Source organism: Mus pahari, chromosome 17 (genome assembly GCF_900095145.1).
Source record: "Mus pahari chromosome 17, PAHARI_EIJ_v1.1, whole genome shotgun sequence".
NCBI lineage: Eukaryota > Metazoa > Chordata > Mammalia > Rodentia > Muridae > Mus > Mus pahari.
Genome location: NC_034606.1, coordinates 68,041,999 through 68,069,244, shown reverse-complemented (window position 1 = coordinate 68,069,244; position 27,246 = coordinate 68,041,999). Strand labels below are relative to the sequence as shown.

At 48.0% G+C, this 27,246-nt stretch overlaps 1 protein-coding gene across 2 annotated transcripts; it reads right to left on the bottom strand.

Moving 5' to 3' along the window:
- Window positions 1-131: 131 nt before the first annotated feature.
- Window positions 132-27,246, bottom strand: Pde1b (phosphodiesterase 1B). 2 transcript variants are annotated; one of them, XM_021216242.2, is made up of 16 exons: window positions 26,821-27,246; window positions 26,608-26,730; window positions 10,173-10,286; window positions 8,722-8,904; window positions 8,491-8,557; window positions 8,042-8,158; window positions 5,765-5,905; window positions 5,315-5,415; window positions 5,099-5,224; window positions 4,885-4,986; window positions 3,760-3,880; window positions 3,455-3,536; window positions 3,049-3,154; window positions 2,466-2,596; window positions 1,845-1,967; window positions 132-1,382 (listed from the first exon to the last, which is right to left on the bottom strand). In XM_021216242.2, the coding sequence occupies exons 2-15, from the start codon at window positions 26,715-26,717 to the stop codon at window positions 1,864-1,866; spliced, it is 1,605 nt and encodes a 534-aa protein (XP_021071901.1). In that variant the 5' UTR covers window positions 26,718-26,730; window positions 26,821-27,246; the 3' UTR covers window positions 132-1,382; window positions 1,845-1,863. The 2 variants fall into 2 exon arrangements, with proteins under 2 accessions (XP_021071901.1, XP_021071902.1); XM_021216243.2 differs by lacking the exons at window positions 26,608-26,730; window positions 26,821-27,246 and adding an exon at window positions 14,761-15,227.

The following is a 27,246-nucleotide window of genomic DNA, read 5'->3' as shown; positions in this document are numbered from 1 at the left end:
TACCCCGCCCCGTCCCCACTCCCCAGATAGGCTTCACTTGAATCCCTCTCCAACACTCAAGGAAAATACCATGGCAGGATTAACTATAAAAGACACGTGAGAGAACTTCTACCTAATGAACACCACACACATCCAGCCGGTCTCCCTTCTTTATTGATCTCTGGCTATAGCAGGGGCCTGGGAGACCAAGAGCATGGGGAAATCACATGCGGTTCAGAGTGGCAGGTCTAATGACCATGGAGATGGATGTCACAAGAACAGGGCCCACTGTACAAATGCATGTATTTACAAGAGAGGAGGAGGCAGTCACCTGGACTTGGCCTTCTATGGAGTGACGTGGGGCAAGGAGCCTGAGGACAGGAAGAGGCTTTACCTGGCTGTACTTGCTCCGGGTGCTCCAAGTTGCTACCGCCCTGAGCCCCTCCCCATCGGCCTTCCACCCACCAGGGGCCCTGGGGAGGGGGAAATCTCTTAGTGGGCCAGTTCGGGAAGAAAGGAGGCAGGAAGGACCTGCTCTGTGTCAACATGACTGGGTAATACTTCACCCTGCTTGCACTGGAGCTAGCTGCTCTCTCCTTCCTTTGCTCGTAAGATACATCCTGACTGAAGACCTCAGAGCATTTACAGACATTGGTCGGATGAGGGCTTCCTAGTTCCCGGGGACAGGAAGGAGGCAAAGGGTCAAAACCCCAGCTAGAGCAGGCAACACGCCCCTCAAGCCTAGACTGTCCCCGAGTTCTTGGGGACTCCAGGAAAGACTTCCCTCAGAATCCCAATGGCTCCTCTCCTCTCCCAGCCACTGTAGGGCACAGGAGAGAGAGAGAGAATTTGCAAGGGAATGGGGCTGAAGAAGTGTAAGTATGGGATCAAGAAGATGTCCCCCACCTCATCTTAGGAAGGAAGCTGAAGGGACACCTGCCCTTCCCATGCAGGGCTTTGAAAACTGCCAGCTTCCTATGCTATTCTGGCCCTTTCTCAGGGAAGAGAAGGAAAACCCAGACCTGCCAGCTAAGATCTGGGGTGGGGGACTGAGGGAACCCCCAAAATGTATTGCTTAGAAACTTGGAGGCAAGAAGGATGGGGAGGGCCCAGGGGGCTGGCATCTCCAACCCTCCCCTCCAAACTATAGGAAGCCTGCAGGGAGCTTACTCCTCCCAAGTGGCCGCCTGGCCAAGGAAGGAGTCCAGAGGCAAGGGATGGGCACAGTGACCACTGGGGGCCTGTGGGTGGGGAGGGGCCCTTCCCACACCCCACCCGCTCCAACATTTGGCTCTCAGGTGGGCTGTCTCTCCCACAACCAGCACACTCCCTTGGAGCAGATGGGGGAACCAGTCCTGATGGATAGTGCTAATGACATCGAAGACTTTGGACTCAGTGAGGACCTAGAGAAAGGAGAAGACACTTCAGAGTTCTGTTCTAGAATCTCATATCTAGCCTGACCTTCCCTCTCCACCCAGTCATCCCCTGATCTCTAGTTGGGTGCTCATGCCCTTCAAAAGCATGGCAGCCAATGGTGTGAGCTGGGCTGGAATAGAAGTTACATTCATTCACCTGCTCTCACTGAGCCTTGAAACCAAACCGGTGCCTGTTTCCTAATCTCACAGAGGTTGGTCCGTGTGTTGCCCTACCTGCACTGTCCTGTACTTTCGTCCTTCAAGAATGGACTGTGGGGCCAGCGAAGGTGGGAGGAGTCCCTTGCTTCCCACCCACACCCTGGCTTAGTCTTATACCTCCAATTCTCTGCTTTACTGCCTGGAGAGAGGAGAACCTCCGGCTGAGTGGAGACCAGAGATGAGCCACCTGAAGCCAGACTGGCTTGGCTAACCTCCTGCCTCCCAGCTCACCTGGCCAGCCCCCAATTCCCTAATCCAGATTCCCATTCTGGTTGTGCTCATCTTCTGCAGGGGAGGATGGGGCTTCTTCCTCACAGGGGGACAGCTCATCAATGGACATCTGGTTGGTGATACCTACAGAGGGTTCCAAGAAATCTGATATTAGGCCAAGAAGTAGTTTCTCTAGAACCAAAGATGCGTGTGAAGAAAATAAGAAGACTGACCCTCATATCTACCACCTGCCTCAACACTGAGCTACCTGAACCCCTTCCCACGTGGAACACTCACAGCCCCTGCACACATTGCAGCCAGCACCACCAATTTACCCAGATCTCCAGGAACACCATTTGGAGACAGTTACAGAATACAAGGGGTCCAACCATGATGTACACAAATTCTAAGTCCCATAACTTAGAATACTATGGCTGTCCCTATCATCACTTCAGCTCTCATTCTAGAACAGCCCAAGCCATTCAAACAACCTTTCCTGTAGCTTCCTATTTTAGCCTGACTGGTTCCATTCCCAATTCCAGGAGCCAAGGAGTTTCCTGGGACTTAACAAGAAGGGGACTGCTGTTGCTCTGCCAGTCCGTCCTAGAATGTTCACACACGTGCATACATAACAGCACCCACCACTCGCTGCCCGTTCCTTCCACTTCTGTTTGTTCTCTTGAATGTACTTGGTCCAGGTGGAGCGGAAACTGACCACATCAGGGTTGGGGTCTCCTACGTCCACATCTAAAGAAGGCTGGCGCCACTGGAAGCTAGGAACAAGACCCCATACACACACCCAATTCCAGATATAAGACCCAACCCTCTTCAGAACCTACTTCTTAGCCCTCAGCATAGAGATAAAAGATCAATAAGAGGCTGAGGGGTCAGAGTCCTCTTTTGCCCCTTCTAGATACCCCCAAAATCCTTATCTCTCTTCCCACAACTGTACCCCTCCCTCTCCACACTTTTTCTTCTGGTAGAAGGAAAACAAAAACAATATTATCTGAGAGACAGCATAGACCCTTAAAGGGAAAACTAATTTTGGAGGCCTAGGTGTAAGTCACACCCTTCTAGTCCCATCCTTTTGTGACAAGCAGAGGGGCTCTTAAACCTAAAGCAGCCCACCTCCCTCCCACCTCCTTCTAGCCTGTGTCTCTTCTCATAAAGGTATCCCCTCAGCATTCAATGAGCCAGGGCACATGGTTACCCCAGCCACAGTCACCTGGGCTGACTTTTAGGTTTGGAATCATCATCAGAGGGCTGGACACTCTTTTCTGCCACATCGGTCAGCACAGAGAAGGTTGGCTCCACAATGAAGTCAATGAAACCTGCAGGAAGTGCTTAATCAGCAAAGATGTCTCACTTGGAGAGCTAGGCAGAGGCGTGAGGGGGCACAGCCGTGAGGCCCAGTTGCAAATAACAAGGCCTGGAGAAATGACTTGAAGAAAGAGCTTTCCCACTGGTAACAACTTGGAGAGGAGAGCCCAGAAAGATTCTTCTCCTTTGTCAGAGTGCTCCATCCAGCCCTTCATCCTTGCCTCAGCAAGAAGAGCAGTTTGGGGAGTTGGAGGCTCAGAACAGGCCTGGCCAGGCCCAGCCATCTCCCTTCCTCTTCCCCTCAGACTCACCTATCTGGGACTGGGCCACCAATGTGGAAGTTCGATCACAGAGTGGAGAGAAGGGCAGGCCCAGCTCTGCCTCCTTGTCACCCTGGGGAAAGAGGATGGATGCCTCAGGGTTGGGAGGGCTGGGGAGATGAATGACTGCAATGGGAGAAAAGGATGTTGCCCCTATGACCTGAAAACAAGGGTGCATAGCAAAACCCAGAATCCAGCAGGGCTAATAGAGACCTTACAGGCTTGAGATCCATTCAAGAGTAAAAGGTAGGAAGCATGCAGAGCGGGGGGTAGGGAGGCTCCACTGACAGGGTTACCTGGCGGAAGAACTCTTCCATTAAGGCCTTGGTCCAGCGGCTATGGACTGACCACTGCTTAGTTGGGTGGCTGATGTCAGCAGCATGAAGCAGAAGAGATAGGGCCTTGGACTTGTCAATCCTGGTTAGGGAAAGTGTTAAAGAGAAAGAAACTGAAGTTCTAGGAAACCCTGGCCATTCCCCAACTTCCAGTCACATACACTCACACACACACACACACACACACACACACACACACATTTCCACATAACTCTAAATAGCTTACACATATGTATACTCATCTGTATGTACAGATGTAGAAGCAGAGATAAGTACCTCAGAACCCAAGCTCTTAGAATCAATGGACATGAATTTGACTCCCTCTCATATCTACCACTCACTAGTTGTGAGACACTAAGCAAGTTACTGAAAATGTCATAATTCATTCTCTTCAAGACAAAAATGAAAAGCTACACATTTAATTGTTCTGAGAATTAAATGACTTATGACAAGTATTTCAAAGTGTCTGGCACATAAAATGTACCCAGTAATGTTATTTACAATGATAAGCATTGTTCTTGCTGTTAACTAGCCCCCAACAATGTCCCATGATGACCCCATAGTCTCTATTCAGACACCATACACACAGATCAACACACACCTCCAGGGCACCAAGTCCATTCTTGCTTACACACACTTATCCATTTCCAGCCACTTCTAAACAGCATTAGATAGAATTATAACATTTGTCCTGTCTTCATTTTTGTTCTTTTTTTAACCTCACATAACTCTCCCAGTGGCCTTTAGAATAGGAGCTAGTGCGGAGGGAGGCACTTCACTGTTACCATTTCAGACAAGGACATGTCCAAAAAGACTGATTGTATTTCCCAACATTCCAGAGTAATCCTGTCCTGCAATTACAATAAAAGTCCCATCCAAGCTCCTGCCCAATACCCTCCATCAGACAAGTTAGACACAAATCCAAGGCCACATTCACAAACACCACACACACTTACCCATGTATACTCAGATGAGTGCCTAGAGCCAGGAGAGTCTCTGAACCCAGGCGTACCACTGCCCACTGTACCCTGATTCACAAGGCCCTCTCTCTGGCCTAGCCCTGCCCCACAACCCTCCATGTGCTACCTTTCCAACTGCTGCAGTGCTGTCTTCATAGACTTCACTTGCTGGAAATGGCAGGACATGTCTGTGGCCAACACCATCTCAATAACCAGGGCCCGCAGCTCTCTAAATGGACAAACAGAGAAGAGAACAGTCCTTTCAGCAAGGGGTAGGTCTAAAAGAGAAAAGAAGGCTTGGATAAGGGTTTCAGGGATGGCACATGCTGGCCTGTACTCACGCAAATTCATCCTTGGTGAGATTGATAAAAATGTTCATCTCATCATCCTGCATCATTCGAAAGACAGAGCTGATGTGGTGATTCTCCAGCACCGATCGATCATTGTACAGGATGGCACATTCTGACCTGTGAAGCTGTATGTCATGCCCAGCCCCCTATAAAGGGCTCCTCTGGCAGCTTTAGCCCCTCCTGCTCCTGCCATACCCCATTGCTCACTTGGTCTGAATGTGGAAGCTGTTGGTTGTGCCTGTGTGCTCATAGTCATGGATGGCTGCAGCAAAGATGATGGCCAGGACCTCAATCTCTGACAGGCAGTGCTAGGGGAAGAGGAAGAAAATGAAGTAGGGCCAGCAATCTGTCAATCACGCCCAGACACCTCCTCACTCCACCCATCATCAAAGCTAGCCATGTGTTTCAACTCTCAGAATGGCCAGGGACCTTCCTCTGTCCCCACCAGTCATATGCCCACTACACCCCATCAAGTGCCCCCAGCAGTGTCCAGGAAGTACACCTGGGAACTCTCTGGAGAAAGTGGATGCAATTTCACTCTGAAGGTGTTAGAATTCCAGGAAGCAGGATGAGTAAAAGGGCACTGAAAGAGAAGCCAAAGCTTCCTGGTTCTAGATCCACAGGCCCTGAACAGCAGGAACATGGCCAGCCACCTACCACCATGCCTGTGCGGAGAAGGAAGCAATGGACAGTCTGGGTCACGTCGGCTGCGTGGATCTGGTTGTGGTAAGGATTCTTATATTTCCCGTAGCCTGTCTCCAAGCCCTCCAGAAAACTCATCAGAAACACTGTGGGAATCTACAGGAGGAATGGTGACATCAAGGCTCCACAAGAGTGATGAGACAGGCAATCCCAGCACTCTTTTCAAGGTAGTCAGGTGTGATGTTGCTCACCTCTTATCCCAGCACTTGGCTGAGGCAAAAGGTGTACAAGCTCCAGGTCAGGGTGGACTCTACAGGGAGACCTCCACCTCACTTCATCCACCCACCCTCCCCCAAAAGAATTGGGCGTGACCCAAAGGACTAGCATTGGCTCTGCTAGTTCAGATTCAGGCTCTACCACCTGCAGCCTGTGTGACCTTGGATAGTCCACATGTTTTCCTGTGCCTTCCTAATTGCAAAATAAAGATACTACTACCAACCTGGAATTCAATGAGAAAAAGTGCAAGGCTTTAGTAAGTACTCTCTGAAGAGTATCTATAATTATTATCTCCATGGAGATTTCTAAGGAAAGGAAAGAAAGCCTCCCTCCTACCTTCCAACCACCTGCACCACCCCCAAATCTAATACCATGGAGAGGGGCTCAGAAACAAAGGAAGAATAAGATGAACTACAGAGCACCCTTGGAGCAGATATGGAGCACCTGTTCCTCTGAGAATTCCTCCCTGACCACCTCCACCCCACATATACCAATAAGCAGCCCACCAGACCCACAGCATTTACACACATGTACACGTACCCCAAGAGCTAGGGCTCTATCCATCCACTCTCAATTCTGACCCTGACAATATATGCCCTTGGGATATCTCTGCCTCCTTCAAGAGACTCGAGGCTCCTAGAGGGCAAGGCTAATCTTCACCAGAATCCAGGAAGGGATCCAGGGCTCAGGACTTAGGGAGGCTTCTGCAGCTAAGCTTCAGAGTGACAATGGACAAAGAAGACATGCCACTAGTCAGTCCTGAGCATCCCCCACCCTTACCCCTGGAGGGCTGTGCCCCAAATTCAGGGAATTTTAAAGGACTGTTTCCATGACAACTGCCCTTGCTTTTGCGTTGCCATGGTGTCCCTAGTGGGAAGGGAAAAATAGGGGGGAACAGGAAGGGAAGAGACCATGGGGCTTGGGAAGGAAGCCTGACCAGGTTGCAGTAGACACCCCTATAGCTAACAGTTGTAAAGCAGTCAGGCAGGCTAGCTAAAGCCAACTCACTGCAGCTGCTCTTGGAGTCCCCTAAATCTAGCCCTTCCACATAGGGAGGGAGTTTGGAAAAAGCTGGTATCTGAAGTACATCTGAAAACTACATATCCAAACTGGAGCTAGGAAAGGGAGCCTGCAGTTCTTGGCCTGAGGAGACAGAGCTGGAGTGGACAAGGAAAGTTCAGGGGGCCAGGTTTCATGAAGCCCCAGAGGAGAACCCAGCTGAGCAGCTCAGGTAGAAGAGGAAGAGTCAAAGGTCAGGGAGAGCCTGCATGGGCAATGTTCCAGTGAAGTAAGAGAGGACTGAAAGGAGGACATCCCACCTTTACTACTCAGGCCACACCCTTCTGCTGCTTCACCTTCAATATCTGTTGCCACCCCAGGTGCCACCCCATGCCCCAGGTGCCACCCCATGCCACCTGTCAACCCTTCATACTCCTCTTCCAGAAGTGAGTTCCAAAGTGTTTGTTCCTGGCCCAATTCCCTCCCAGTGCTGTTCCCACCAGCCAAAAGACCTGGAGCAGACTCCTTTCCAGATTGTCTTCCTTTCTGCCAAGCATACAGCCCTTCCCAGTTCTGCCCAGAGCTAGTCTGCTCCAGACAATCCCCAGCACAGACCAGAGCTGGAGACAGAGTAGTCAGGTTTGCATTCTGGCCCCTCCCTTCCCCCTGGAGAACAAATGGAGAGACTCTAATCCCAAAGGATGACAGCACTGGGCTCTAGACCTCCAGAGTCCACAGACAAAAGCAGAAGGGGAAACAGATGGCAGCCAGCTAGAAGGGGACAGGCCAGGAAGGAAATATCCCATGCTAACTACTTGCAGGCTGATACCTCATGAAGCAGTGAGTGAAGGGAGAAGCCAGATTACAGCAGTTTCAGGGGATGCAAGAATGGGATGGGCAGGGGTGTCATCCTGACACTGGGACAGGATGAGGGAACTACTCATTGGGAATCTTTTAGGACAGAACGGAGAGGAGTGGGGAGTCCTGCCTGGAGGGAGAGGTAGAACACTGCCAAACCTTGAAGCGACTGATGAGGCTATGCCGAGTCAGCAACTCAAAAACAATGGTCCTCAGAGCGTGGTCATCGGCTGCCCGGTTCAAGGAAAAGACATCAAAGCACCAGAGGTCCAGGTTCTGTGGAAAAGCAATGGACTAGGCAGGAAAGCTCCCCTCCAAATCTCCCTTGTGATGGCAAGATCAGTTAGACTTCTAGGTGTACTTCCCAATGAAGCAAAAAAGCAAAGGAAGTTATGTGGGTCTCCTTCAACCCAGGTGTCTCTCAGTACCAGAAAGACAAGAAGACAAAGGTTTGCCTCTTGGGTAAGTAAAAAAGTTGTCCAGAAGAACATAGAAATAGTTTAAAAGGGAAGAAAACACACACACACACCACAAACAGAAAATCTGGTAGTCTCAATGGTTACTTCAACCCCCAACCTTCTCCTCTTTCCCAAAAATCCAAGGGTCACCTTGAGACAGTTGTGAACTGCAGTAGAATACGTGGGGCCCACAGAGGTATATGTTCTCCGGAACATCCTGAGAAAGAACATAGAAAAATCAGGGACAGCCTAAGGAGGAGAAATTTGGCCAATTAGGACTATGGGAATAAGTCTCAGGGTAGGTAGGGTCATGAAAGATTAAGCTGACTGGGACAGAGAGCACAATAGAGGCCGGGGAGGTTGAGAATGGGCAAACCTCACCGCTCCACGAAGATCCCAGCCTGCACAGCATGCACGATGCTTCGGAACTTGGGTTTCTCTTCTGCCCTGCGACCTTTGGCTCGGGTCTGCTGGGTGAAGGTGGAGGCCAACCAGTCCCGCACCTCTGAAGGCACAGCATCTGACCGAAGTTCCCGAAGCTCATCTTCAGTGTCCAGGATTTGCCTGAGGACCAGAAGAAAAGTCACAGCTTGAGACCCTGCACCCAGCTGTATCCACTTAGTGACTCTTCCCCTCCATCTTCACCTTTCCTTTATTTTACTACAGCTCTTTGTATCTATCTTCCTATGGAACATCTCTAGTAGTGAAACAACTCACTGTGTAAGGCCATGAGATCACTATGGACATGACTTAGCAAAAAATGGAACACTACCTTCCAGGGATGCTCAGGGCAGCATAGCCCATCAGAAATAAACTTCAAGGTTCACATATGAAATTTAAATGTTTTTTTTTTTTTTTTTTTTTCATATGAAATTTAAATTTTTTTTTTTTTTTTTTTTTTAGGTATGGTGAAGGCAGAAGGACCAGGAATTCAAGTCAAACATTAGCTACATAGCAAGGTCAAGGCCAACCTGGGTGGCATGAAGCCATGTCTCAAACAAACAAAAACAACAAAGAAACTTAAATTATTCTAGTAGCTACCTTAAAGTGGTAAGAAGAAACTGGTAAGGGGCTTAAGAATGGTTCTGTGGTTAAGAACACTTGCTGTTCTTGCAAAGGTCCAGAGTTCAGTTCCCAGAACCCACATCAGGCAGTTTACAACTACCTGTAACTCCAGTTCCAGAAGATCCCACACCCTCTATGGCCTCTATGTTGGTACCAGGCATACATGTGGTATACATATATCCAAGCAGGCCTTCAGATATACAAGTAAAATTAACATAAATAATTCTTTTTAAAATTCAAGAAAAAGAATGTTTTAAAACTGGTGGAATGTTTCATGACAAATTTTATTTAAGCTAATCCATCTAAAATGTTATTTCAAGAAAAAAACTAAACATATAATGAGTGAATAACATATCTTGTGTTCTTTTTTTCTATCTTTAAGAGCCAGCATATAATTTACAGACATATTTCAATTTATCCTTGGACTACAAGTCTTCAGTAGCCAAGTAGAACCTGGCCAACACAGGTCTAAAGAGGTATTCCATGTGGGTGAGGTTAGAACTAGATCGTTTCTAGGGTCCCTTGCACCTCTGTTTTTACCTTTGTCTTTCCCAGTACTGGGGATCAGGCCAGGGTGTCAGGGCTGTGAAACAAACACTCCACCCTGAGCTCCACCCCAGCCCTTTCCAGGCAGTGTCTATCTCCGCATCCCTCCACCTCTTTATCTCTGCCCTATCCTCTTTGTCTGCAGCCCTCATTCCAGCTCTGCCCTCCTCCCTCTCTGGAGCTCTGCCTATCTTCCTTCTCCATCTGCATGCCTCTCTCACCTTGTCTCATCAATATAGACAGCTTCCAGCAGGGAAGCTGTGTATTCCAGGTTTTTCTTCAGCTCCTCGATGTTAACCTCCCCATTCTCCAACTGCTTCACCATGTAGCGCAGCCTGCAGGGTGTAAGTACAGATGCCGTGCTTAGACACTACAGCCCATTCAGGGGGTTCACCCATTAGGGGGCACTTGGCAGAAACACTTTCAGTCTTCTGAGATGTTAATAGTCCTAACATTAATGACAACAGCAGTCAGTGTTTTTCATGCCAGGCTCTGGCTTCTACCTATAAGTTAATATACCCCCACAGTTTTAGCCTAGGAGGTTGGCAGCCCCAGGAGGGATGTTTCGGGAGATGATTTGTTTCACAGTCTCCATACTTCCCTAGGAGAGATGGCTTTGGGATCAACACCAATCAAAACAGTCCCCAGGATCCTTTCATTATCTTGGTCAAGGCAGGGAGGGGGAAAACATCCACAGCCCCTCCATCCAGGCAAGGATGGCAAAGGCACAGAACAAAGACCAATCTGAATGCTTTTGCCTGGCCTCACTCCACGCAGGCAGAGCTAATGGATTATGATTCCAGAATCCATCAACCAGGACAAAGCAAGTTAACCCCTGGCTGCCCAGGCTCATGCCACAGATAGCCTCATGCTTTCTCTGACCCAGCCAAAGTTTAACCCTTGCAAAATGGTAGGGTGAAGCCAGGTTCCTTCTCATTCATCTGATGCCTTCCCCTTCACACTTTGCAGCTTTGAATTCTGGGGGTCACTAATTAACTGAGAGGATTCTTGGAAGTCTAGCAAAAGCAGCTCAGAGTTGTAAATGGCACTTTGGCTCTAGATGGTGATTTTGAAGAAAGCAACTCACCACCCTCCCAACATCCACCCCTCTAGACACAGGCTCTCCCATCCAGGTTGGGTAAGACAGTAGCAAGGACAATTTCCCACTGAAAGGGGTTTCGGCAATCCAAGGTCACACTGTGAGTCAGGGAGGAAAAGAGAATGAGTCAGGGACCAGAGGCTGAAATTAGCATCAATTCCCAGGGATGCTGGGGGGGGGGAGGGGGGAACAATGGCATTCCTGAACAGAATCATAGAATCAGCTATAGAAACCTGGGGTCTCAGCAGCTTTGGAATAGGGGCTCAAAATAGCTAGCCCCAGGAAGTATCATCGGCCAAGTCCCACCTCAGAGCCCAGCAGTCCTGGCCCATATGTCTGAGAATAAATAGGGCAGAAGGGAAAGGGGCCAGTCTGGGGGTGGGGAGCTGGAAGGAGGAGTCCTGTGCCTCCTGAGTAGGCTCTTGCCCACCTCATTACCCATGCCTCACTGGTTCCATGTAGAAACAGTCAGTTGTCTAACAAGGAGGTAGGCTTAGGAAAGCTCAGTCCACTCCTGTGACACAAGGAAAGAGAAACAGAAAAGGGACATCTTGGAAGGCTTTCCCAGCCAAGTAAACAAGAAAGGGCCACCAGCCAGGAACTGCCAGAAAATCACAGAACAAAAAGGTGTACTCTTTGGGCCCAGACAGGGCCTCCTTCTCTACTTAGTCCTGGTAACACAAAACAGAAAGGAAAGCTTCTTCTACTGCCTGTGATTCAATTCTCCTCATATTCCATCCCTTACCCTCATCGGCTACTTCACTCACCCCCCCCCCTTCAACCAAAAACCCTGTCCCCAGCATTCAATACCCACCACTGTCTTTTCCAACCAAGCTAGGGAAATATAAGGGCTGGCTCCCAAGTGAACAGCCACACCCACGACTTCTCATTTGCATTTATTTGCATAACTGCTAACAATACAGTCAGCTCTATGTTTTTTAAAATATTTTCTCCTATTTTATCTCATTTTATCCTCACAATGGGCCAAAGAGGGAGAAAGGCAAGGAAAGGATTGCAAATCACATTTCCAGTGCACAAACCCAACCCCTTGACATGATTTACCACACTATAGTCTTTGAGGCTGAGATCCCAGGTTCAAAGCTCACTTCCTGAGACACACCCCTGGACAGATCACTAATTCTTAATCAGTGTGTATTAAAATGTGCCCTGGAGATAAAATAAAAATAAAATGTGGCCAGGAGACACTGAAGAGATGGCTCAGTGGATGAATACTTAGCTACTTTTCCAGAGGACCTGAGTTCAGTTCCTAGCACCCCTGTTCTTCCAGCTCCAGAGGATTTAAAACCCTTTGCTGGCCTCACACACATTTGGTATAAACATGCCATACACAAAATTATATACACATACACATAAATGCAAAATATTTTTTAAAAAGTAGTCTCAGCCAGGCAGTAGTAGTGTGAACTCCCAGCACTCAGGAGGCAGAGTCAGGTGGATTTCTGAGTTCAAAGTCAGCCTGGTATACAGAGTGAGTTCCTGGTATACAGACAGCAAGGGTCACACAGAGAAATCCTGTCTCAACACTCACTCCCAGAGACAGACAGACAGACAGACAGACAGACAGACAGACAGACAGATAAAAGTGGTCTGGAGACAGAGATACCAGCATTACCTTGGATCATAATTCTAAATTAGTAGATTCTAAACTTCATTGCACATTTGCCAGACCAAAGGAAGGCATGCATTTTTAAAATTTAGTGTGTGTGTGTGTGTGTGTGTGTGTGTGTGTGTGTGTGTAAGGTAGAGGACAACTTGTGTACTCCATTCTCTCCTTTGACTATCACGTGAGTTATGGAGATTGAAGTCAGGTCGTCAGGCTTGCTCCAGAAGCTTTTTACTCCCTGAGCCATTTACCACTTCCTTGTCACTGGCTCCCACTCTGCCCCAACCAGTCCTTTAAACCCAGCAAGCACTGCCTGTTCAATCCCATCCCAGGAGAAGAAATCCAGTTTAAATTGAGATGACAGAAAATGCCAGTGACTAGTGACTATACAATTTAAAACCTCATTTGAATCTCACACGAATCTTAGGAAATGAGGAAGCACCTTTAACCCAAGATCACAGGACTTGTCAGTTTCAGGTTGGCAAGGCCAACAACTCACACTAAAGTTAAGGGGACCTACCTATGTCCCTGTACATCAGTAGTATTAGGACAGCCCAAGTCTGACAATGTAATTAGCATGTTGAGAGACCCAGGACATTGCACCACAGCCTCAGCCAGTTCCTCATTAATGTTCTGTTGTCTGGACCTGTCAGTGAACTATAGGGCATGGCAATTATCAATGTGGTACAAACAGTGCCTGGTTTACCTTGGTCTCCATACTCAGAGCAAGTTCATCAACTAGAGAAGATTTGGGAAGACTATCAGGTGAAAGGCTTTCTGCCAGAGCTTACAAAGTGGCACTACCCAGCCAGGCTTCTGAAAAACTAATGATGAGCCCCAGGACAGGAGCAAAGCTGTAGGCTGACTTTAAACAGCCCGTTCAAGTTCCACCTTCTTTGGCTGCTAGATCTCACCCAGGAGCTTCTGTGGGAGTCTGAACAAAACATGATCCAGACACCAGAAAGGCAGGGAGAGGGAGAAGAAGATTAAAGAGAAAATTTGATAAACAAAGAATTCAAGAAAAGGAGCTGGACTGAGGCAGCTGAGAGGATCCAGGTGCTGAACTGCACCCTCCTAAAGCCAAATAAACACATAAACACACACACACACACACACACACACACACACACACACACACACACACCATATGCTAGGCAGCAAGGCCTCTTTTATCTCAAAGTCCTTCAGAGAGAAGACCCCCTATGCCTCAGTAGCTATAGAAAGTCCTTTTCCTCACCTACAACACTAGTATAGACCTCTGTTTCAGACCTCAGAGAGTCTGACCCATGAAAAGCCCCTTCCCTTGGAGAAGAGGTTCAATACTGACCAGCCCTTATCAAACTTCCAGGAAAACTGAAGTTTCCCAGAATTCCTTCCATTCCCAGCCATACCCATCTCACCATCACCTTCTTCCTCCTTTACTTTTAATTCCCTCCAGTCTTGGCCCTAGCAGGTCACCATCTCCCCTAACTTCAGTTGGAAGAAAGACTCTGGAAATAATAGCCCTAACTCTGCAGCCCCCACCAGCCCATCTGGGGATTTCCAAAGCTGTCTGCCACTACTTCCAGTACTAAGACTGCCACAAAGATCTCCGTAACCAGGAGGCTTAGAAAAAGACTGCCTCAACCCAGAGGAGGGGGAGATAAACAAAAAGTTGGGGCATAGTAGCTCAGTGGTGAAGCCCTTACTTAACTCCCCTCCAGTAATGGGGGCTTTAAAAAAAAAGGTCTTGGCATGGTAGTTCATACCTGTAATCTCAGCACTTGGGAAGCAGAAACAGGAAGAATGCAATTCGTTCAAAGCCAACCTGGCCTACAGCGAGAAGAGAGACTTGAGGGCTGGAAGCTGGGGGTACAGGCATATAAGATCTTAAGGATACCAGGGATCAGGAAGAACAGAGAGAACCCCTGAGAAGATATCTGTCATAGTCAAGCAAAAATAGCAGAGAGATATAGAAATAGGAGATATGATAAATAACAGAGAAATGGAAATATGAGAGTTTACAAGCAACCTGTCCTCACTCCTGCAGCTCTCTTCATGCCCCCCTTCCCGGCCTCCCTTCTCCTCCCCTCTCCCTGGCACCTACCTGAGGATGGGGCCCTGGAGGTGGCTCCTCTGGACAGGAACAGGGTTTGCCATGGAAATCAAAGTTCCCTACTTCAAAGTATCAAAAGGCTGACCCCAGGGCACAAGGGCCCTTACTGGGGAACAACTCCCTCTTGAACCCCCAACTTCCTCTTGCAAATCCCAACAGAACTGAGAAACTGACCAGAGAGCACTTTGTGAACAAGGAACAGAAAGGGCCTGGCTAGAGGGGTGATGAGACAGGGACCTAGCCCACAGGAACTGGGTGAGAGGCCGCGGGAAAAGTTTCACATCTGAATCAGACTGAAAACAAGAATCTGCTGTCAGAAGAGTCCCAGAAAGGCCAGAAATAGCACAGGCCAGCCCCTTGCTCTAAGGGGGTGGGGCTCCTGTTTGGGAAAAAGGGATTAGCAGGCAGTGTCCGGAGGCAGGGACAGGGAACCATCCTGAGTCTGTCACAGAGAAGTCTATGGAGTGGAAAGGGCCCAGCCAGAGACCATAGGACCTAAGCAGATCAGTTCCTGCAAATCCCAGCTTCTTCTTCTAGGGCCCTTCTTCTAGGATCCTTAGAGCACCTGAGAGAATGCTCAAGGCAGGAGGGCCCCACAGAATTACTTGCACTTGGGAAGGGATTTGCAGAAGTTAGAGGCCAGAGAAAGCTCATAGGCAGAGAAAAGTACACCCCACTACACAGTGAATGAAAAGTCGGGGATAGGGGGAACTTGTTCAAACAAAGAAAATGGAGGGGGTGGGCGGGGACTAGCAGAAAACAACAACAAAAAAAAAAAAAAAAAAAAAAAAAAATCCACGAGGCTGGCCAAATTGTTCCTAGCCCTGATTTTCTCATCTTACATACGGAGACTGGGGGACACGTTGATTTAACCAAAGTGAGGTTAACACTGCTCAGAAGTGGAGGAGGACGATCCCGGGAGGGGCGAAATAAGGCTTCCAAGAGACCTTGAAGACCAAGACCCCGCTTTCCCCTCCTGACACCCGGCAGGAAAGAGCCTGGCGTCTTCATCGCCAAGTGGACGATGCACACAGCCCTAGCAGCTTCCCGATTGGCTGCAAGATGACATCACCAATACAAGCTCATTGGGGCTATGATTGGTCCCCTGGGGTTGGGGCGGAGTTAAGGAGGAGGTAGGAGGGTTGAAGCAAAAAGTATCCTCAAATCTAGGGTCGTTCGATAGGAGAGGAATGAGAGAAAGGTCTCACAGGGACTAGTGTGGCCCAGGAAAAAAAGGGGGGAAAGAAACAGACCCAGAGTTTGGGTTTTATGACGGGGTCTTTTCCCTCCTTCCCTACCGCTCAGAAGCAGAGAAATAAAAAAGACTGTCACTGTGCCAAGGCCTTAAAGGAGTATAAACAAACGAAGTTTAAGGACCTGCTGTTTCTCAGCGGCTCTGAGGCTCTGAGCGGTGGGACAAGTGGAAGTGGACTGCAGTCCACTGTTGCTCTCTAGAGGACTGGTGGCCAAGAAAGGAGAGGAAAGGAGACCAGCGCTCTCTGAGCCCCACTGCCTTCACCCTCCCTACCATGGCCACCAGCTGCTTAGTGCTCTCAGAAAGGATTAGACCCAGCATCAGAGTCTCGGGCCAAGCCATTTGGCTTGTTTTTCCATGCTGATTGCGAAGGATGGGTGAGAGAGGAGCAGGTGACAGCCAGCTGCACTCCAAAACAGCAGTATCCTCCAAGCTGTGCTTGCTCTCCTGCCTGCAGCCCTGCTCTGCTAATCTCAACTTTCCCACTGAGAGGTAGACATTAATTTAAACTGGAAATCCTTGAAAAGGCTATCTCATCATCTTCTGCTCTCTTGTTCAACAGCAGCAAAGATGTCTGAACAAAAATGACTGCTTCACCCCATACTATATGCTGTGTCACCTATTCCAGCCTATGATTATAGACAGTTCCTAGTAAGGAGAGATTTAGGGGCAATCGCCATCCCTTTCCTGTAGTGGGAGGATTCATACATTCATCCGCACCCTGAACTGAAGCCTGAATCCACACACTTACCTCTAACTGAGCGGCTAAGTCATCTGGCTACGAGGAAGGACAGAGATATGAAGACCCCCACAAGAAGTCCAGTGTCGATTTCCCTTCAGCTCTTTCATATATTTTTATTAATGTTTATATTAATATAAGAAGTTACAAGTTTCATTATGGCACTTGCAAACATGTGTCATTCTGCTTTGTTTTTGTTTTGGTTGGTTGTTTTGGTTGTTGTTGTTGTTGTTGTTTAATGCTGTTGAGGTTTTATTAGGTTTTCTTTTGTTGTTGTTGTTTGGTCGTTTGTGACAGGGTCTCTCTCTCTACCCCTGGAATTCATGATGGCTGGCCTCAAACTCACAAACTCCTTTGCCTTCCAAGTGCTGGTATTAAACATCTGTGTTACCACATCTGGCTTTTTGCTTTGTTCTTATTAGCCCCTCTCCTCCACTGCTCTTTCCCATCCTTCCTGGCCCTTCTTGCTAGGCCCTCTTCCCCTCCAAATTCTCTCCCCATTTGCTTTCATGCCCTGTGTATTCCAGCGCTCTTTTCTGCTCATCTCCTTTAAGGTCTCTTCCTCCCCTCTTACAATACCCATTTGTATTTATATTACCCCTTGAATTTAGAGGTAGAGAAAGCCCAAGCACAGGACCTCCTTCTCCTTCCAACACCCAGCTTTCTCCCCCATGTCTCAAGGACTAATTAATGGCATAGAAGACAAAAGTTGGTTCTGGTCAGATAAAAGGAGAGAAGAGGAGACGGGATAGTATTGGGGGAAGAGAGTACCTAAATAATTTCAAGGAAAAGATCATAGAAACTGGAAACAAATAAGCAAGGATATCAGCTAGGTCTCATTTTAAAATGACTTGAGTAAAACTCGGGAGAATTTACTTGCCTTGCTTTTGCTGACTATGTAGGACCATGGGAAAATCTCTCTGAGTTCTTGTTTCCATGTTTAAATCTGGTAAATAACACACACTTCCCAGAAGTCTAGTGAGGACCTGATGAGATAGTTACAAAAGCACTTTGGGAACTATACAGTGGTACATCTGTGCAGATGGTTATTGCGTTAGTCCAACCCTTTAGCTAGTTTCCAAATATTCATTGAGAGGCTTCCATAAACAAAGTCCCAAATGCCCACTAGTGCCCAGGACCCAATTTTCTCATGCAGTTCTCAAATGGAACCTGAGCTATGCATGGAAAAGCTCTAATCTCTCCAAGTGTCTAGGGCTTTTCTCTTTCCCCTGTAAGCCCACACAAGCTGGGAGGAAGCAGAGGCAGGGGCAAGGACCATGCAGAGCATGGAGCTGCAGAATCCAAGAGCAACCAGAACTTTGCCATACATTCCCCTTCATCCCTGGTTCCCATTGGTATCTGAGCAGCCCTAGTTCTGACAGCTGGCTGGGCAGAGTGGCGGGGGTGGCTCCAGAGATAAAAATAGCCCCCCTAGTGGCAGAATTCTGGAAGATGGCAGACCTCAGGTTAACATAGTAGTCATGGCAGCCATGGGAGATCTCTAGACACTGGGCAGAGAAAGAGGTGGAGAAGATGTACTGTCAATACTTTCCCATCCTGGGAGACATTACTGTTGGTGAGGTAGACAGAACCCTAAAAGAGCAAAAGGAGATGAGATAAAGGTGTAGAAAGTCCTGAAAGGCAAACAGGGAAAGGAAGAAATTTGGGAGGTGATACAGAAGTGGCCAAGAAAAACACTGAGGCACAGAGTGATGAGGTCTGCGTCTACCTTGCCAATGTATGAACACAACTCCCCAGTCCCCTAACTAGAAGCCATTTCTAACAGTTGTTCCTAGCAACAGCCCCAGCACAGCATAGACTGTGCTGTAGAAAGAAACAATTTAAGCAGTTCCAGTCTTAGATCAGACTAACATGAACCTAGATGTCCCAGTGCCTGACTGGATATAACATGCAAATATACCACCTCTCCTTCAGACTCCAGCCCTTAACAAAGGGAGTAATTGGGAAAGGTTGGCAATAGCACAAAGTGAAGAAAGATGAGAGAGGAGGTGCTCAGACATCATCCAAAAGAATGCTTCTCCAGCTCATGTGTTCATTGACCCCTCCTTGCACTGTGGAGTTCTGCTTATTGACTACCTCCACAAACCACCCCACTAGTCCTCTAGACATCCCAGTATATATCTCCAGCAGATGTTCTGCTTCTAGGGGACTGACCAGACGCTTAAAGCAATCTAAGATGGGTAAGAGCTGGAAGTTTGGCAAGAATGGCTGCAGGTATGTGGAGCAGCGGAAGGCTGGGTCAGCAGGTTGGTCCCAGCACTTTCCCCCATCCTATCAACTAGCTCCAGGAATCAGTTGTTTCCCCTGGGTCCCATGTAGCTCTTGAATTCATGGCCTGGCATTGCAGGTCATAGGGAAGCAGGGTCTCTTGGCCTCGATTCCCAGGTTCTAGAGTTCTTCCTTTCTGACTAATTTACTGCTTCCCCCAAATCAGCATTTATCAGGTCTTAATGGAAGATGGTAGCTTCCTTTTTTCTACCCTCTGTGAATTTCCCAAAAAGTTCTACTTCATATCTACTCTCAATACATTCTGCAGCAATCAAAACAACAGCCAACTTTGTTGACATTTCAAAGGCAAGCAGAGGAGATGTTACATATCTTCCAGGTTGGAATTCCTAAAGCTCCAGCTCGGTGCAGATGCTCCAAGCTCTGAAACTTGGCAAGTGTGCTCACTCAGCTCAGGCTGAAGGAAGTTTCCAAACAAGGTGGACATAGAGGACAGAATTAGGGAGAAGATGCCAGGGTAGATGTTGGATGACTGATAAAGAAGGGAGTGGGAAGCTGAGACTGTAGAAGGAAAGGGGAAGCTTCGTAGGCCCTTGATCCTGTCTGTAAAAGGTTCCCCAGGCACCTGACCCAGAAGCCCCACTCCTTTCCCAGACTAAACAATGTCAATACCAGCTGGCATCCTCATGGCCCACTGCAGCCACTGTAACTATTTGCAAATCTGACTTTGCATTGCAGTTTCACATTCAACTGACCTGAGAACCCAGCTCAGCCAAAACCAGCCCTAAATACTCCTGACTCTTCTCCCAGCCCTACCCACAGGCTTCTCTGGATACACCTTGTCCTTCCTCTCTGACAGACTCCATCATTGCCCCTCTGGGGATTGCTAAGGTCCCACCCACATGCTGAAGTAGAATCTTAACCTAATGTTTTCTTCCCAACCAGGAATAAGAACCACAGTTAGAGCAGGAGCTGGGGGTGAGACTGTGCAGAAACTACTGTAACAACAGAGGGAGGATGGCTAACAAGCACCACTTGGGGAGGCCTGCAATGAATGCTTAACAACCACTTATCTCCTTACTGCAACACAGGGCCTCCTCCCCCTATCCATCTCATCTCAGCTCCTCCCAAAACTCTCTCCCAGCTCTCTTGGACCAGCTGTCTTCCCTCCTGAGGGGACAGTCTTTACACCTAACAACTTCCAGCCTTTCTAGTGTCTCACCTCTACCCCACCTGCTGCCCTCATTTTATGCCTCTTTCTCTGAAGCTGTCCTGAAGAGAGTGGGAAAATAGCTACTCAACTTCCATACTTGAGAAAACCAGCCCCTTGAGATTCAAAGGCAATTACTTGGCTTCTTCCCTGGAGGAGCAAGAGGATGAGGTCGCTGATCAGGCAAAAGAGAGGCCCTGTAGAAAGCAGGAGTTGAGGCTGGACTCTGAAGAAGGCCCCAACGGGTGTCTTGCAGGCAACCTACCCCACGGTCACCACAGCAACACCTAGAGGATGGAAGCCTCTCCAGAGGTTTCCTGGCTCCCAGCCAGGAATGAGGATGAGTAGGAGGCTGAAAGCATGAGAGGGTAAGTGATGACAAAAGGGACAGAGAAGGCAAGTGGGATACAGAAAAGGAGGAAAAATTAATGTAGGAAAGAAGGGAAACCCAAGAAAAATTGGGAGAAAGGGGCAAAGTGGAAAGATGGTGTGGAAAGAGTCAAAGAGAAAGGAGGGAGAGGACAAAGGCCTTGGGATTTCTTCGACCATTCCTTTGCTGACTTAAAGACAGGTAGATTCTCTTGTCAGGGTCTGATGCTGGATGGCTGGCTAGCTGGCTGATCTTTTGATTTTAGAGACAGTCTCATGTAGCCCAAGTTGGCCTTAAATTCTCCCAAGTGCTTAGCTTGTGGGTATGCACTACCACACCTGGTTTCAAGGTTTTCTTTTCCTCCATTCTAGTCTGAGAGGGAATGAAAAGGGAAAGGTCTAAAGAGGTCCAGGCTCTTCTCTAACTGAATCCCCCTTGCCTGCCAGGCCTATTGCATACCCAACCTCTTCTTCTTCTGGGCAAAAGTGACAAGTGCAACTCATGTAGAACCACCTTGTCTTCCCAGCCTGCTTCCTGGGGCTCTTGGGCTAGCATAATAGGATTGGGGTTCTAAAGGACTTATAGAGTCCTTCTAAAATAAAAAGTAGATGAAAATTAAAGTAGAGATAGAAGACATGGGGTGGAAGAGGGAGACTATAAAAACTAGGGAGGAGAAATTCCCTGGGCCATAGCTGAGAATGAAGGAAGAAGAGCAGACCCAGGAGTGAGAATTCCCCCACCCCAACCCCCTGCCCCATTCTCCACAGGTCCAGGTAGCTGAGGGATATGATCACCCTAATGATATTACTCCAAGCCAAGTGTTTAGAATGAATGTAAAAGGGGGAGGGGTTGCTTCCCATCTTTGCTTATAACTAAAATTGTTCCATTCTTTGTCCTGTTCAACCATTAGAACCAGGTAACAAAGACTCCTGTTATCCTTTCACATTAGCCGACACCCTTCACAGTGTATCATCCTTCCAGCCCCATTAGCCTTTCATTCACTGAGCTCAGATATATGTCCTCACCCCTCCCATGGGATCACTCATCAGCAAGACTCTACCAAAGCATGCCCCAGTTAACTTGATAATTCATGTTCCTGTCTCCTGAATCTTCATCTTTTTCTTCCATCCAGTCATTAGTCCCCAATTCATTCCCTCACAAAGCAAGCTCCCCCATACTGAAAGTTCTCCACACTTTATCATTTAATGTTACTTTCATATGGATAATATCAAAAAACAAAGACTGAGAGTTCAAGATTACATGGTACAGGACTGTCAGAGTGGAAATTTGAGCCTAAATTAATCTCCTGATATTCTCTCTGCCCTTCAGCTGTCACTAACCTCCACATACCTGTTCTGACCAGGCATGGGAAGTTCTTTCTTTTATCTGAATTTGAGTTGGCCTGTCTCTGGACCCCTCCCCATCTTACTGCAGAATTCCTTCTCCCTCTACATCCCAAAAGCCACTCAGTCCTCATTCATACAGTGCTATGGAGGAAGTGGAAATGTGAAGTGTCTGGTGAGAAAGAGGGTATAAAAACCAAGGAGAGATTCCCTGGGTGACAGCTAGAAATGAACGAACAGAAAGGGCTTGTTCAGGGAAGACAGAAAAACAAAAACAAAAACCTCCCACTGAGGTCCAAGAGGCCTGGTGCTCCTGTTTTCTAGAGGTGGAATGAGCCACAGTCCATCCTGCAATCCTCACAGCAGTTCCATAGCTATATGCAGAGAATGGGTGAATGACAGCAGGATTTACAATACCAGTTAAAGCCACATAAGATTACTGGATAGGGCATATACAACATGAGAACCGATGACAGAATCAATCAATGGTAATCTGGATCTAGTCCCTCAGCCTCCTCCTGCTATCCTCTGGATCTCCCTCAGGATTGCCAAAATATTTGAATGTGTCACAAATACACACAAAAGATCATGTATACATCATATCCCATTACCAACATGCTCATTCACATACACTTATACATCATCTCGTCCATGCCTACAACCACATGAAGCATTCAGGTAAGAGCATACCTTCCCAGAATATTAACTGTCAAAAACACCATTCCTAACCGAGAGAAAGAGAGAGAGAGAGAGAGAGAGAGAGAGAGAGAGAGAGAGAGAGAGAGAGAGAAGTGCATCACAGAGCTGTGCTTCCAGCATGCGTCACTCTCTATCCAGACTTCTAGGTATACATGTCTCACACTCACAGTTTCAGTCTCTTGTTCACAAGAAACACAGCCTTTATATTTTATATCTCTGTAACTCATTCAGTTCCTGGCTCTGATCTGAGATACCACCTCTGAAAACCCAGCATCCATACCATCCCCCTTTCTTCTACCTCCATTTCCTGCTCACCCCTCCCTCCTGTGTGGAGGTAAACACACACCACAGAGTCAGAGACAGAACTGGATTTCATGACTTCACCCACACACAACTAATCCATTTCTTTCTTCATTCCCTTATAATAGTATTTCTTGAGAGCCTATATTGTTCAAGGTGCCACCTGAGACTCAGATGAAACAAAGATAAGCAAAAATCACTTCAAACACGTCCTTGTTCTAGACTCAGTTGTTATGACCTTGAACCTCTGGGGTCCTGAGAATGAAGCAGGGGAGAGACAAGAAAAGAAGATTGTGCCTACACTGCCCCACACACAGAAGGAATTTTTATCTGTAAAATGTAAAATCCTGAGAAAAACTAGGGCAGAGATGAGAGTGATGCTTGTATGCCCTGGGAGACAGAACTCACATCTGTGTTTTCATTTGTGTATGACCCCCAAAAGAAAGAATTGGGCAGAAACACAGAGAGGCAGAATTTTACCTCTTGTATAAGTGTAGCAAGATGAGAAAAGGTGTGCCTTCCCAACTCTCCACAAGGGCAGGAAGCATATTCACTTCATCCAGTAATATAAGCCCAACAGCTAGTATTCTATCAGCCCTGAACAAGATGCCCAGACTGTTCTTGATGGATGGATGGATGGATGGATGGATGGCAAAAGCAGAAAACCAATTGGAGTTTTTCTTGATTCTAAACAGATCCTGAAAATTCCTTCTACATCTAGTTGTAGTATCTTTCCCCACGATCCCCAGTGACCTCTGGTCTAGATAAGGGTGGACAGCCAGGTCAAATTGTTCTTATTCAGCTGGAGATGTTTAAACAACCATGACTAGCCCCTAATTTTCAGACTGTATTTCTCAGTCTCTTTATTTGTGAATCTCCTGAATTAGAAAATTTTTCCTGGGCTGGAGAGATGGCTCAGTGGGTAAGAGCACCCGACTGCTCTTCCAAAGGTCCGGAGTTCAAATCCCAGCAACCACATGGTGGCTCACAACCATCTGTAACAAGATCTGACACCCTCTTCTGGAGTGTCTGAAGACAGCTACAGTGTAATTACATATAATAAATAAATAAATCTTAAAAAAAAAAAAAAGAAAATTTTTCCTTCTAGCCAGAAGTAAAATCCCACTGTTGGAGACTTCCCTAACTCATATAGCCCGAGATTCTTAGTTGATCCTCAATAGGGTCCTAGTATGAGACATGGGATTCCTGGATGTTCTTTTCAACAAGAAACTACTACCCTGAACAATTGGATTAGTGGAGGTTTTCTGTTCAGAGGCAAAAGCACCCTAAGAGTCTCTATTCCTAGATTAGAACTTTAAAGGGGGCGGGGGGGGGGGGGGTAGGATGTGTTGTGTTTGGGAACCAAGATACATACAAAAAGATTCAGATATGTAGAAATCCCATCTGTCTCCATTACCATTTAGTGCCCAGACCTGAGACAATCATGTCTACCTCCCTGTTTCCAGACTAAATAGCCTCTTTTACCCTCACCCATGAGAGAGAAGGGAGGCTCCATTTCATTTTAGGGAATTCCTCCTTTCTCACCTCTTTAGAAACAATGACTAGAGGGCTGGGAGACTCCTCCCACCTAGAAAGAAAGAAAGGGAAAAAAAAAAAGCCAGAAATCCTTCTTCAGGTTGTCAAAGCCGTCTAAAGCCATCAACCTGGGCTCTACCTTTAAATCTTTCTCTGCCTTGAGAAAATGAGACTGAAAAGCCACTCCTAGGGATGAACAATCAGCTAGCTAGTATTCCTTAGGACCAGCTTGCTGAAAAGAGATAGGCCAAAGTCATCTAAGCAGTGAGGCCACTGATCCTTGTCCACCATGTAAGGCCATCTAAACAAAGGCACTATGGAAACCTCCACTGCTTTCTCTCTCCAGAGTTCAGTACCACCTCTGGGGTTCTCTTTTCTCACATCAAAGAGGGAAACAGCCATTAATTTTCAGGGAAGATTTATTTTTGTTTGGCTAGAAAAGTGTGGAGGGTGATGAAAATGAGGAAACCCATTCTACTACATGGCCCTGCTGCCTAGAATAAGAGCCAAGAGAATGTATGAGAAGCCATTAGTGCCGTCCTGAGACGATGGAATTTTGTCTGTAGCTGCACCCCCCCCGCCCATTCCTCGTCTTTCTTCTCAGCCACTTTCTCACCTGACACACTCTCCTCAGTTTAGTGACCATTGACAGAGCATCCTTTTCTATCAAGACCCACTCAACAAAAATCAATTCAATCTGTTTTTCCATTTCCTCATCCTCAAACTCATTCTAAAGCTGCGCTTCACAGAATCCAGCAAATTGCATTGGCCAGGGGCAGCAAAAGAGGGGGACAAAGGAGCACATTTGGATTCTAAGCCTTGTTACCCACTGTACCTCATTCATTCTCCCTAAGGCCTCTGTAAGCAGCGAGCACATTAATCAGACTCACCTGCCCAATATAAAGCCATCAGCTCATCACTGTTGGTAAAATATTTGAAGAACAAGACAGACATGGGCATCTGTCCACTTCCTACCTCCATTCCCTCCCTTTGTCAGAACCCAGAAGGGAAAGGCTCAATACTTGCTGCTGAGGGGACTGGAGAAGAACAGGGTTCAGGAATGGTTACCATTTTGTTTCCTATCTATCCCCTCTTCTCCTAGAGCTGCAGGGAATCTCTTAGGGAGATGTGCATCTTCTCTTATCTTCTGATTAAGAATCAACAGACTGTAGAGATTACCCAATGGCACCTGCCCGGGAGGTAAACACGGTACATGACCCAATCCTGTTCTGCTTTGAGGGACAGGAAGAAAACTTCCTTTTCTCTCTCAGAATGGTGCATGAAACACCTGAGTTTGTCCTCTCCTCCTTTAATCTTCTCCATGTACTCTAGTCCCACAATAAGGAATGAAGCTTACATGTGCTTGGAGATCCTGAGTGATCCTATATAAATAAAAAGGCTTTGGTTAAGCCAATTACGTTGTTCCTGTCAATCAATCAATCTTCTTCACTATCCCCTCTCCTCTAGCTCCCAGGTGAAGGTTACACCCACTCCTCCAGACCATTTAATATGCAATTTCCAGACACCAAAGCAGATGATCTTTTTAAGTGCAGGGCACCCTCATCCTGCTCCCTGTGAGATGCAGGAGGAAGAACGACCAATGCCAAAGAAGATATATAGAACCCACAGGTTGGCACAAATATCTCTGTGTACTAGATCTGCATCGGTGTGCAAGTGCTCTTCACACCTCTGTGACCCATGAACACTCGTGCACACTGCATGTGATGGGTCTCACATCTGCACAACCCTGCACATGGATATGTGTGAGTCAGCCTGGCACCTCCTGAATGCTGCCTGTCTGCAGCCCCGTCACACCGCACATACAGTGCGCTGCCTCTTCGCGCTGCTGCGTGTCAGCCTGTCACCCAAAGGGCCACAAACACAAGCACAAGCTTTGCAACTCCTAAACCTGCTCTAACCAACAGGCTTGTTCTGCCGATGACCCATACGTGTGACCTGGACAAGTATGTCAGGGCCATGTTTCCTCGCACCTGCCAACATGTGTGACCAAGAGAATCTACCTGCCTGGTTCCAGTTGCAGCACCACATACACGCAGAGAGTTCACCACACACACACACACACACACACACACACACACACACATATTCCCGCGCCCCCCTCCCCCGCCAGAGACTCACAGAGACCGTAGCTTTATCCACATTTTCTTGCTGGGGGCTGACTTCAGCTCCAGGGGTGACGGGCAATCCGACTCCAGCATCTCTGGAGGACTGCGGGGGGACAGCTCCATGCTCAGCCACTGTCTAGAGAACAGAAGGAGGAGACAGACCCCCTCTGTTCAGCTTCGGCCCCTTACCGAGAGACCCTCGCCCCTCATCCTAGACCCTTCCCACCTGCGGCTGGCGTGGACCAGCCAGGCCGGTGTGTTTCTGCTCGGCCCAAGCTAGCAGAGCTGCAGTTCCTGCGGCTGCTTCTCTCACGCTACCCGGCTGAGCTCTGGGCTCCAGCTTCCAGCTCTCCGCGCCGCTGCCGCCGCCGCCGCCACCGCCGCCGCCGCTACCTCCGCCACCGCCGCCGAGCGCTGCCACAGCCGCCTCCTCGCCTCCCTCCTCCTCCGCCGGCCAGGGCCCCCTCCCTCTGCTCCCCTCCCTGCTCCTCGACCCGCCCGCCCGCCCGTCTACCGCTCAGTGTAGCCACTCCTCCCCCTCGCCTAGGAGCGCAAGAGAGCCTAGGGGTGCACACACTCAGGAGCGCCCAAGGGCGAGCGCGCTCACAGGCGCCCAGTACGAGTGGCTGCTGCGTGTGCCCTTGCGCGCGGG